Source organism: Centruroides sculpturatus, unplaced genomic scaffold (assembly GCF_000671375.1).
Source record: "Centruroides sculpturatus isolate CEXI.00-Female unplaced genomic scaffold, Cexi_2.0 scaffold478, whole genome shotgun sequence".
Taxonomy (NCBI): domain Eukaryota; kingdom Metazoa; phylum Arthropoda; class Arachnida; order Scorpiones; family Buthidae; genus Centruroides; species Centruroides sculpturatus.
The window spans coordinates 469733-483102 of record NW_019384994.1 but is presented as its reverse complement, the minus strand read 5'-3'; the positions used below and the strand labels follow the sequence as shown (position 1 = coordinate 483102).

The window sequence follows — 13370 nt, the reverse complement described above, 5'->3', positions numbered from 1 at the left end:
GTCGTAAAATTTCAATTTTAATACAGGTTTTTCAATTGTAAAACCGAAATTATTCGCGTCGGATGCGAAAAATCACGTCATTTCGCGTTCGAATTGTATCGTACGCGTTACAATTACCGCACGTTAAAACACGTGATAAATCGAAATATACTCACTTGGGGTAATTGTTTCCGGGAGAGGGGCAGTGTAGCTGATTAAATTTCCGATGACAAGGATATCCTCTGTATATCTCTCCATATACCACGAGTTCGAGTGTCAGAAAAGACAGGGCTAACGATATCTGATCGGATATATATATATATATATACATATATATAAAATTAAAAAATAATTTTTAATTATGAATTATATAAAGCGGCCGAAGGAATTACCGAAAGATAGCGCCTCCTAGCGTACGGTAAAAAAATTTTTATACTAACAAACAATAGTGGCGCCATCTTACCGTAACAAACGAGAATAGCCTGTAAATATTTTCTCACGCCCTGGCGGTAGAAAAATTACAAAAAATACTTCGGGCCGCAAATATTTTTCGTAATCTCCGATTCGATCTTTAAGCGAAAATTAAAATACTTTGCGCGTAGATTCCCCCTTCTGATCCCAGAGCATCTCTTTATTCACGTGACAGACCGGTTTTCTAAAAGATTACTCGGGTTCACCTGTTTCTCTCGCTCCATTCACAGATCACATCCATTTTTTTTTCTTCTTTTCTTTTTTTTTACGCCGAAAAAATACTTCAAGTATTTTTTAACGACACTCGGAACTCTGGCTTAACTGTGGCGTGCAAAAAACGAATTTAAGATAAAGTCTGACTTAATTGCTCATTTTTCATCCCGAGAGCCGCCATTTAAATTTTTTATTGGTAATTTACATAATGTACAGTACATCAGTTTGAGAGATTCCGATATATCCAAAGGGTGTACACAACTTTCTCACCTTCTGCAGCCAGATAAGATCAGGTGCACCCGCCATCTTTACGTTAAGAGTTAAAGCCGCCCGCAAATCCTTTATTCCTAGTTAAATTCTCCCGAAATTAATCGGATTTCGTTAATTTAAACGCGACTCGTTCGACGACGCTTAAAATTTATTTATTCGAAAAGTTAATTCCCTCCTCCATTACAACCAATTACTGACGTAACGCAATGGGGAAAATAGGGAATTGTTTTTTTGTTTATTCGGATCGCGACGCGAGAAATAATTGTGAAATAAGTAATATAATAATTTGCATAAATGACGAGGAGCAAAAGAAAAAACGTGCGCGCGCGATGCTTACCTTGACCATGATGTAAGTGACAGTACTGGGGATAAAAGCAGTGTCTGACGGCCTGCATATCCCCGGGCCGTTCTCACATACTGACTCCGTTTCCACTTGTAGGTGGTCTGTGGTCAGGGTTAGGTCACACCCGTTTCTACCTTACCTTCCAATGAAAGGATGCTTAGCTGCTATCTCTCATTCCCAATAACGTCGGGGATGTTGCCCGTCCGGCTATTCGCGCGTTTTATCGCGTTTGGTCGAGGTGAATAAACAAAAACCGAGAGCCAAGGATCGAACCCGCGACCCTTCCGCCGGTGGCGTAGGAGAAGGTGTAGGAAACGGGTTCGGTAACCGCCGGGGGAATATCAAATCGTAAGATATGGCGCGCGGAGAAGGCGGCGACAACGATTCGAAGCGACGCGATTTTTATTTACTTATTTTTATTATATTGCGAATTAAGGAATCGGTAAAGGTCGGTGCGATGGCGCGACCACGCCCACATTGGCTGCGGGGTACAGACGACTGGAATTTCTTTACAATTCCCACGGCGAGCGAACGTAATTTGGGGTCAGCCGGTAATGTACGGTATTGTCTTATCAATGAGACATCAACTGCGAGACCTGTAGTTTTTCCACTTACACGAGGCTCCATAAATTGGGTAAAATGATTGTACGTTGGCGGTGGGAGGTATATATGATAATAGAAGGGATAAGACCGTACACGATTTCCCTACCGCTTGTGGCCATGTTCCTCCCGCTCGACGACCTTTCACCTCGGAAAGTAGTCCATCCACTTTTTAATCATTCGCTTGTGCATTTGCCTTCCCGAATGTGGCCTCCTTTGCTCGACCGAAAGGCAAAGACAGGCTTTTTTCCCTCTCTTCCCCCCTTTTTTAAAGGCGGCCACTTTGATATGGAATGGTGGTACTTTCTCACGGAATGTGATTTACTCTTTTTTCTGCGTTTTGCTCGAAAACTTAGAACTTTTTTTTCCCCTCCCCCATTGATTTCTGATGGACGCGTTGTGCGCAGTCTCATTTGGAATATTCCTCCAGTCGACCCGACCTGTTTCGTGTTTATATGTATGAAGTTATGATGATGATTAAATGTGTTAAATGCTTTACCGTCTGTTTTATCCTTTTTTAAAACCGAACGATTAATTAAGAACCACGAAAACATTTAAAAATTATTATTTTTTTGTTATATTCGTGTTCTTTATAATAATAAAAAACATTTAATAGATGCAAAACTAAAAAAAAAAAAGTTTTTTTACAGTTACTTGTTTGAAGTTATGGATAATTTATATGTTGGGATTTCCTCATTAAAATGAAATTATTATTTTAAATCTTTAATATGTAATTTGTCAGTTGTTTTTTAAAATTAAATATTTGATGAAAATATAGGAAGAGAAACTTTTTATTTTTGTCAAATTTTTAGTTCCCACTTTACTTCAATATATAGTTTGATGTGGAGTTAGAGTTATGTAAGTGTTATGAAAATGTGCAGCCACAAAGCAGTTTTCTAGTTATATATATTACTAGTAAAAAAAATATCAAACTGATATTTTAATTTTAAATCTGTCAGAGAATTGCAAAGAAACTAATATACAAGTTTTAAAAATGCTGTGTAAAGAAATCATATCTGCAAAAATGTGCATGTTATACTTTTTTTTTTCTTTTATAAAATAATTGTTTTTTTTAATCTAAAAATGAAAACACAAATGCTCACAGAAACTTTTACTGATACATGAAGTCCTCAATTACACTGCAATTTGTGATAATAACCCGAATTCGATCGACCTTAAACTGTTCGTCGACAGCTAATTCCTTCGAAGGTGGTTTCGTGCATTAAAGTCTCTCTCCCACCAAACCCCAAATTGTCTCTTACGATTAAATGTTAATAAAGTCTTTTTTTGGTCTGGTGCCAAAGCCGATGCGATATCCCATTTTAAAAGTCGTGTCCTGTTCTTCTATAGACCGTGGTCGATAAGTGAGGGGAATAGGAAAGGCTGATCATCATGCTTGATGCTGACTCCAATTATTCCAGGCCTAGAGAGAGAAGAGGCGAATGTTTATTCTATATAAAATGGATTAACATACTACCAAAATTACTATATCCGAATTAGTGCGGGATTGAAGTGCGGACGCAAAAGAATTCTAAGTTTAATTGTGCTGTACAAAGAAATGCAAACGTCCACCACATAAAGCATCATCAAGTTTTATTTGAATGAATAAATTGGTGTAATTGTACAAGTACATTTACATCCACACTAATAATTTGTGAAGTGACAAGTCAAAAATTACACATTATTCTTTTTTTTTTTTATAGCCAGTACTATATAAGATTTACAAACATATGTTATTAAAGAAAAATAGCTAAGAAGTATAATGCATCGTCATGCTACTAACCATCTTATGTTCTGGTGCAGAGGGGAGACCGTCTCCGACAGAGGAAAGGGGCATTTTATTGGGACCTCCCCACATTTCGACATTGCTCTCTAGTCCCGTAGGCCGCAGAGAAGCGGGCCCGTTATTACTATTATTTTGGTAGAGATGAGGAGTCAACACATGTGGTGGTAGGCCGTTGACAAAATGTGGATATCCACTACCCGAGGCCGCTGCAGATGCGAGCTGTAATAAAATTATAGATTGTCGTCACATATACACACATTGTATTTTTTTCAAAAAATATTTTAAATTCAAATATTTTACCTGGAAAGAATGATCCAGTGGATGATTAGAATCAGAAACTAAAATATTATCACCAAATCGATTATTTCCATAATTATTTGGAAGTAGAGGTGGCATAAGGTCTTCCTGTGGTGGAAGAGGCGAAGAGTGAACCATGCTGTTTGACAAATTTGTCATCCATTCACCCGCACAGCCCATATCTAATATTTTCATAAAAAAAATTTTATTTGTAATGTTTTTATAAATCATTCATTTTATATGTAATTAATACATACCCGTAGAATTATATGACCATATAGCACTAATGTCAGATACACCGCTGTAAACAGGATGTTTTCTTTGTGCTCTTTCCATTCCAATAGGCCTAGGTAATTTTCTGTCTTCTCCACTAGTCATATTCATGCCTGTGGGTGAAGATAAATTGCTACCCTGAGGAGAAGCAGTGGGAGACATTGTAGACATCGGAGATCCCTCGTCTACTGGCAAAATATATTTTTGATTAGGGCGGCGTTCAGTTTTTGAAACCAAAATCATTTATTTCAAAAAGTTTATAAATATACAATTAAAGTAAACAGGCACCTTTTGATGAAGCTCCCACTGATGGCGTTGTGCTAGATGATCGTTGATTTGGCCTTATTCCCATCATGGAAGGTATAGCAGGATAATGATGTGGAAGATTACTGCCACCTGGACCAACATGAGATAATCCTTGGGCAGGATGAGGTGGATAGCCTCCCATCATCCCTAAGAGTGGCATACCTTCATTTGCTTGAAGACCAGGTCCTCCCATTCCTGGAGGTAAAGAACCTACTGGACCAGACTGTGGCTGGTTGTTAAAATCACTAGGTTGCTGCTGGGGCTGTTGCTGTTGATTATGACTGGGATGGAAAGGAAATCGTCCCATTCCTGGAGGATGAGCGGTGGGCATACCGTGAAGAGAAGGGAATGTGTGATTCATATTGGCTGCTGATGGCAGAATGGGGCGGAATTGGGCAAGAGATGGAGCCGGGCCATCTTGAAAGGTATTTGGACCTGAAGGCAGACGATGTGGTATAGGATGCATGGATGGACCATGATGAGCCATAAGAAGCGAGGCACGACTAGAGAAGTCTGGAGCGTTTGGATTAAGAGTGCTTTGAAGCACCTGCAAATTTGAATTGTTATTTGAAATGTTTCCATTATTAGAACTTGTGTCCTGAATGATAGGTCCTACTGATGACAGAGGACTATGCTGACTAAAAGTAGTATTTGTATGAGAACCTCCAGGACCAGAAAATCCACTGCCCCCATTTCCAGAAGGCAATGGAAAAGTGGGAAGACGAACAGCTCCTGTCAAGCCTGATATATTTTGCATAGCATGATGATGGTGGTGAGGATGATGTTGGAAGAGACCCTCTGACATCTGAGAAACTGACAAACTATGAGATACTGAATGAGATGACGTCACCTGTCCCGAACTTGATACAATTCGTGGTACCTCAGTTACAGGGAAACCATGAGAATCTGGTAAGGATCTGGAGTGTAAAGGTGGAGGACTCGGTACTGATGGTGGAGTAGAACGTCTAGTATTACTGGAGCCTGTCGAAGACGGTGGGCCAATTGGTCCAAGAGGAGGAGTACAAGGAGCACTACGTGGACCAGTACCAATGGCACCAAAACCAGAATTATGAGATATTGTATGTGCTAATGTAGATGCAGTGGGATTACAGGAAGCATTTGGTGAAATATGCAAATTACCTCTATAGCCTGGTGCCTTTGCTGCATCAACTATAGTGCTATTAGATAGTGAAAGAGAGAGAGAACTTTGAATGGGATGCGAATTCTGTACATGGGAAGAGACTGACGTGACACCTGCTGCAGCAACACTAGCAAAATTTGGTTTAGCCATTTCTCTATCTTTCTGTCCCCATACACTTGGCTGAGCTACTTTACTAAACAAATTATTGAAAGGAGAATATTCTTGGGCAATAGTAGATTGAAGAAGATCTGAATTATTTGTATTGCTAGTTGGCGACAAAGATGGAGGATTCTGATGTGTTGTACTACTTGGAATAAAAGGCTGCTTCTGATTAATTCCCAATACCTCATTACCACCAGCTTCTTGCATTGTCTGATTTCCAGTAGGACCATTAACTAATCTATTATTTGAAGTATTATTAGGAAAAGGAGATGGAGTTGGAATTGTTCCTTGACCAGATGAAACAACAGTGCTAGTTGTAGTAGCAGAAGATGAAGTACCACCTGACCAATCTGATTGAAAATTTCCATTACTAGAACTTATTTTTACATCTGATGCAAGAGTTATCTTAGTAGTCACCGTGACTGCACTAGCTGGAACAGTTTTTGTAGTTCTGCCTTGGGCAATAACAGCCATGGTGTAAGACACGGTGGTTTTAGTCGTGGTGGTAGTTCCAGTTTGAACATTGGTAACTTTTTTCTCTGAAGGAAATAGCTGACGACTTACAAGTGTCTTTTCATTTACATTAGAATTGTTTATATTACTTGTGGATAACAGTGTTATTGTATTATTTCCTCCAAGAGCAGACGACCGAGGAGCAACCGTCAATGGAGCTTTTCCAGTCAGAACGACTCCCGTCCAGACATTTTGAGAATTGGTCGGAAAAGGCGTACCAACCGAAATGCTGGGACGAATATTGGTACTATTAATGGCCGTCCGTGGTTGAGAAGCAAATGGAGGGGCAGCATTAGCTGGTAAACTAGGAGGTATCGTATTAACTTTTGACAAATTGACAGATACTATTCCAGATATTTTTGTTACAGATGTTTGTCGAGAAGGTACTTTATTTTGATTTGCAGTTGTCATTGGGACTCCATTAGTAACCTTAATAAAAAGAAAATACATGTAATTTATAAATATTGTCAATTAAATAATTATCCAGTTTTATAGATTATTTAATATTTTTTAATGTATATGAATATATTTAAATATATCCATATTTTCAATTTATAAAGTTAAAAATTAAGTTTAAAGTAATTTTTTTTTTTAACAAAGTGACTTATCAAATGAAAGAAATTTCATACATGCAAAAATTATTTTAAAATCAAAATCTAGTTTTTTTTAATAATTTCATTAACTTAATACAAGAATTCTAATTTATGAATAAACTAATCTCTAGCAAATGATTTTTCATTAATGTTAAATATCAATACAATTGTTACAAACTTGCATGGTCTTTTACAAGACAAATCAAAACAGAAATATCTTATTTAAACAAAATACTAAATTTTTGCTTTTTCAACAATGAGACAACAATGAGAATATTTTTCAGGAAAAATAAGAGAACTTTTATTATTAATTTAATTAACAAATAATAATATTCACCTGTAATTTTTTTTATTATAAAATCCAGTTGTGAAAAAATAATCTAATTACTGTTTTTCTGGATTCTAATGTGCATCTTTTTTTGGACTTTGGTGGTCTCAAAAATAGGAATGCAAATTAGAATCAGGCACAAAATCAACTTAATGCAGTCTCATTTACTTTTCACACTGCTTGGGCAATTTGTGTATACAGTGGAACCCGGTTAACTCAAACTGGTCGGAGAAAAAAATTCGGACTTCAAGTTAAAAAGTTTTGAGAAATTTGAGTTAACCAGTTTGATTTAACACATTTGGGGACAATTAGGGAAAGAAAACAACTTCAAGTAAATGCAACTTTTGAGTTCTCAGTTGAAAACTAAGTTCCACTGTATTACAATTATCAATACGGATATTGTACACATCACTCTTGTTTCAGTTTTAATTTTGGAACAGTTTGATAATTTCCTTGTCTTTTAAACTGCAACAAGCTGAGTGAGTGGGAAGACAAAATCAGCAGACAAATCTCCTATAAAACTGCTTTTAAGCAAAGATTTATTCATTAGACTAAACATTTTGTATATAGATATTTCATCATGATACCACATATCTGTAAATTTCATGTTATGAATACAATTAAACTTCCAATTACAGCGTACTCCTGCTAAATCAAACTAACTATTACATGGGTTTGAATTAGCAAAATTTTAAGAAAATGGAAGTAAAGAAGGATTACAGACATGTACTGAGATAAATCCAACAGCAAATCTTGGAGAGCAATTTTTTAATTTGCTTTATCAAACTTTAAGGAAAATGAATTCAAGAACTATAACATACTTATAGTGAGCTTGTTTGTAATGAAAATCTTCTAGGAAGAACCCCATCCCCCAGCTGATTTTAATGTCATTACCCACAAGATATGCATCTGAACAAACACACATTTAAACATTTTTACATTATTTAATATATATACTTATATTAAGATATGTAGTACATATTAATTTTACAAATTTGTCATACTTTAAAAAATATTTTTTCTTTGATTAAAATATTTGGTAACAAAACTACTAAAATTGTTTTGGACTAAGTAGAGTTTGAATAAGTGCAGATTTGGATGCACTGTATTATTTAATATCATAGACTTTTTAGAATAGAAAAGTAATGTGTTGAAAAATTTCCAAAAGCAATTGTAAATAAAGTGAGGGAAGAAAAAAAATCCTTAACGAATCATTTTGCATATTGACTGTCAAATCAGGCACTGATAGGATTTTAAATTACAGTAGCAGAAAATGAAATTTTATTCTTGATAAAATGGCCAAGAACAATAAGTATTATAACACTAGAAAATTTTTCCAAAAGTAGACAAGTATTATACAAATTTCTAAATATATAGTAAATGCAATATTCTGATTTTTGAATCTGTTTCTAGGATTAGTTATATTTTTGTACAAGTTAAATAAAAATGATAGTTATAAAATAGCAAAATTTAATAACTAGATTACTATTATAACAGACGATACAAATAGTATGTTATACTGTATATCCTTAGTATACATAATTATAAATATTCATTCAGAAAAACACTATTAATACAATAATTTTTTACTTGTGATATTTATCTAGAAGAGTGGTTCTCAAAGCATGGAGCATGTATCAGGTGGTCTGCAGACTAACCTAGTCAATTTCCCAAAATGCAATTCAATGTTATTAAATCAGAGAAAAGAGAACATTTTCACACACACATATCTCATGTTAGATTACTAAACTGACAAAATATTATGACATACTATCATCATCTAAAGTTATATTTACAGAGTAATAAATGGATGGCAAACATAAATAGTCTTCAGACTGATAACTTTGAAAACCACTGATCTAGATTATTTCTAATATTAAAAGATATATAAAATTAAAAGAAAACATATTAAATAAGAATAATAAAGGATATCACTTACATTAAGAAGAAAGTAAAAAATAAAAAAAAAGAACAATTTTCAATGTTTTGAATTTAAATATTAATCACACCAATTATTTTAAAATTTTCACTTACTTCTGCTTTATGAAGTTACCTCATTTAAAAAATTCACTTAGCACTTTTAAACCCTTCAGTACAGCCTCAAAGTATTCTTTATTCTTTTCAAACATTTTATTTCTTTTGATGTTTATCTCATGAGTTCATGTACTTTATTGTTCCACCCTTTAGCATTCAGAATGATATGTAACTTTACTAAACAAATTCATTTATTTTCAGTTTCTCTCTAATAAATATATATTAAGAATTCATAATACATCCTAGATGAGATTTTTTTTAGTTTTTGTTTTCTTTATGTATCCATTATTTCCATGCCATTTCAAAAAAAAAGCTACAAATCAGTTTTCTTACTGAAAATTTAGAATTCTAAATTTTGCAGACTGTGGATGAAAATATTATAGCTAAATATGATAAATTCATTCCAAAGAGAAAAAGTAAGATGAATCATAGTTTGACATGAAAAAAATGAAGCCGAATACATTAAATTAATATACAGTACAATGATAGAATATTACTGATTTCATTTTTTGTTCTAACAGACTATTAAACAACATTTTAATATTGATTGTGTATTTATGTAGCTTTATTTTAACAAAGAAAGTATATTTAAGATTAGCCTTCACAATATTACTCTTTTATATAGTTATTCTTGTAAATAATGTTCAAGATATCAATAATAAAAGATTACGTAATGCTTTATTTTTGATGCTGAGAGTATGCAAATGCTTGAAAAATGAAATGTTAATAATAGTTTCAGTCAATAAAGATACAAGAGCATTCAATAAACTATATTAAACAGATTTGAACACCTCTAATATACCTATAATAGTTACAGCAGTAAAATTCAATTCAATCCAAAATCATACATTTAGACTTTTATAAGTAATAAAGCTGATATTTTTTCATAAATAACATTTCAGTAGTAAGAAAAATAGATGAGAATAATTAATTATTTTCTCATTGCACAAGACGTAAAACATATTAAATTATTATTACTTTTATCTAATAAAGGCCACAGCAGGATTAGAAATTGGCCCAAAACTAGGTATCAGCAAATAATTACTACCCAATATTGGTCCAATATTTTCATGAGTTTTGTGGTTACATACAAAAATGTGATTTTTTACATTTTTCAAACTATCACTGTTTCTTTGCATTAAACTGCAAAATAAAAAATATGACATTTCTAGAAAAAAAAAGGTACACATGATGTTGTATACCAGAAAAATTTTGGTGCAATATTCAAATTGAAATAAATTATTTTGCTGGTTAGAACAGAGCAACAATTTCAAAAATTATTAGGAAATTTTATACCACCATATATTTATTACACTACAAAAAAATGGCAGACTTCATTTTCTAGATTCAACATAGAAGAAAAAATAAAAATCTGGAACTCGATAAGAATGATCATAAATGACAAAATTTGCAGTTAAAAATCGTATACAAAAATTACAGAAATATGACAAAAAGTGTCAAAATTTTTTGCTGAGTTTTTAACCAAGAATGTTTTTTCTTATATAAGAAAATGCATGGACTCAAAAATTTTACTAGCTTTATAGTTTTAAAAAATTCTCAATTTTATCAAGTAAATACATTTGTCACAATGCCTGAACAACACTTATGAAATGAACAAAAATTTTACACTTTGCAATTTGCATTATCAAATTAATTTTTACATTTTTGACATGCATTTATATGCAACAGTGCAATGAGTAACAAGTTGCATTGTCACAAGCAAATGCAGTGGTCCATTTGAAATTAAGTGGAATTGTTCTCTATGGTGCAGAATAGAAGAAAGAGAAGAGAATATAATGAAATGACAAAGGAGGGTTGTATTAATCAAGTTTCAGATTTTTTTTTCCTGTTTTCATTTGAAAAATAAAGTTAGAAGTTTTTTGTAGTGTAATATAAAGTTTCCAAAAAATTTTTGGAATTATTTATTGCCCTGTTCTAAACTATAAACCAGCAAAATCATTTTTTAAAAACTTTTTCCATTTGAATTTTGCTCCAAAAAATTTTCTAGTATACACCATTTTGAATGCCTATCTTTTGCAGTAATGATATTTTTTTTTATTTTGTGATTTGATGCAAAGAAACAGCAATACTTTGAAAAATTCAAAAATTACACTTTTTGTATGTAACCTCAAAACTCATGCATAGTGAATTGGGCCAAAATTTTCATATCTTGCTATGGCCTCTGTTTAATGTACAGGGTGGTTATAAATTATTGAGTGCATTTTAAAGAGAAATAATAGTAAAAAAGGTAGCTGTAAGTGTATGTCAACCTTGACTATAGATGGAGAGTTAGGAAACCTTCACCAAGCTACAGTGACTAGTGCTATATACCGCAACATGTTGCAGTGTTATGCAATACCAAATATTGAACACCAACAACCGAATGTTTACTTCCAGTAAGATGGGGCACTTCCACACGGGAGGTTTAAGTGTTATGGACTATCTAGAGGAAAAATTTCCCAAATGTTGGATTTTTTGTGGAGGACCAACTTCCTGGCCACCTCAATCCCCCAACATTACATCACTGTTTCTTTCTTTGGGGGATTGTCAAAAACAGTGTAGAAAACAAAGGTTTGTGACATTGAAGAACTAAAAACAATTTTATTGTTTTGTTTTTAGTTCTTCCAACAATTTTATTGTTGGAAGAATAATTGATGAAATTCTCCTTAACAGGACGTGAAATTGAATGCTGCCTGGATAATTTACTTGCTACACATGGAGCTCAAAGTTATTTGAAGTGTAAAATGTAAATAAAACTATTTGAAATGGCCTATTAAATAAAAACAACATAAATGTGAGTATTTTATTATGTTCTTTTTTTATTTCTTCTTGAAATGCACTCAATTCATAACCACCCTGTATAACAATGTTTGTATCTATACTTTTTGGATATTGAGAAAGTTAAGAATTTTACAAAACAGCAATGGTTATGGAAATTGTATTCAAATTTTGAATACATTGGTTTCTTATATGCATTTCAAGATAGAATGCTAACACCAGAAAAAAATTCAATGTTTTTGGGAGTTCTGAGGAAGAACTAGGTGTAGACTGAAAATTTTAGTAACGTAACAGTTTTTACAACTAAGTGCAAAGCACAATAAGGTTCACTAGTTTTATTTATATGAAAGTATAGGCATTTATAATGATCATAAATGCCTATAAATGTTCAAATTAGTTCCCCTTCATTGTCAATGAATATATAGAAATTTAAATTGTAATCAATTCATCAATTTACTTTGTAATGTAGTGTCATTATTCTACAATTATCCAAAATGATAATATCACTGCTATTTCTACAAAACAGTGGATGATCAGTTGATGATCAAATCGAATAACTTTTGCGAAAGATTTTTATGTTTGGATAATGAATACCTCACAGAACAAGCACAAGAAGAAGAGACTTTATGTCTCTTCTTGTGCTTGTTATGTGAGGTGTTCATTATCCTCATAAAAATCTTACTTGTGCTTGTTCTGTGAGGATAATATAAGTGATAATAAATACCAATTGGTCTTCCCTTGTCTTCAGATAACAATTCGAAACTTTTCGGAGTGCAGGAGACATCAAGATTGATGCTCAACTTTGTATATACTGATCTGATAGTATTCCTCCAAACTTTGGAACTCTCCCTTGTAATTCCAGCCTTTTACTTTTCTGACCAACAATTCTTTTATAGTATTTGCGAGACTGTCAGGCGGGCACTCGTTAAGTTTTGTGTCGGTTTTTATTTTCGAAAGGTGAGAGTATAATAGCAAAGGTAAGAGAGTGGGCAGATGTCTGATGTTGCTGGGCAGTATGGCTTGAATAGGTCTACAGTAGGCTGCAGTTCTATCTTATCTAAGAAAGATACTGTATAATCAAGAAGACTCAAGCAGCTAAAGGAGTAACAAAAATCACACTTGAGAAATAAAGAACATTGAAGAACTCATAATGGAACCTAAAACTGATCCGACGACAGAAGAACGCCAAGAAACTCTTCGAGATAGGTTTTCTTCTGAAAAAGAGGATTAATGCCGATATCTGCTATTAAACATCTTTTGAAGAAGTAGGAGGACATCAGAAG

General features: G+C 33.4%; 1 protein-coding gene across 1 annotated transcript in view; it reads right to left on the bottom strand.

Moving 5' to 3' along the window:
* Window positions 1–2907: 2907 nt before the first annotated feature.
* The window catches only part of LOC111633079 (ankyrin repeat domain-containing protein 17-like), a 60792-nt gene continuing 50329 nt past the window's right edge, over window positions 2908–13370 (bottom strand). Inside the window, exons 17-21 of the mRNA XM_023377608.1 lie at window positions 4521–6783; window positions 4217–4420; window positions 3963–4141; window positions 3660–3881; window positions 2908–3299 (exon numbers count right to left, since the gene is read on the bottom strand). Coding sequence (XP_023233376.1) covers window positions 3267–3299; window positions 3660–3881; window positions 3963–4141; window positions 4217–4420; window positions 4521–6783 — 2901 coding nt within the window. The 3' untranslated portion in view covers window positions 2908–3266. The remainder of the gene's footprint in view (window positions 3300–3659; window positions 3882–3962; window positions 4142–4216; window positions 4421–4520; window positions 6784–13370) is intronic.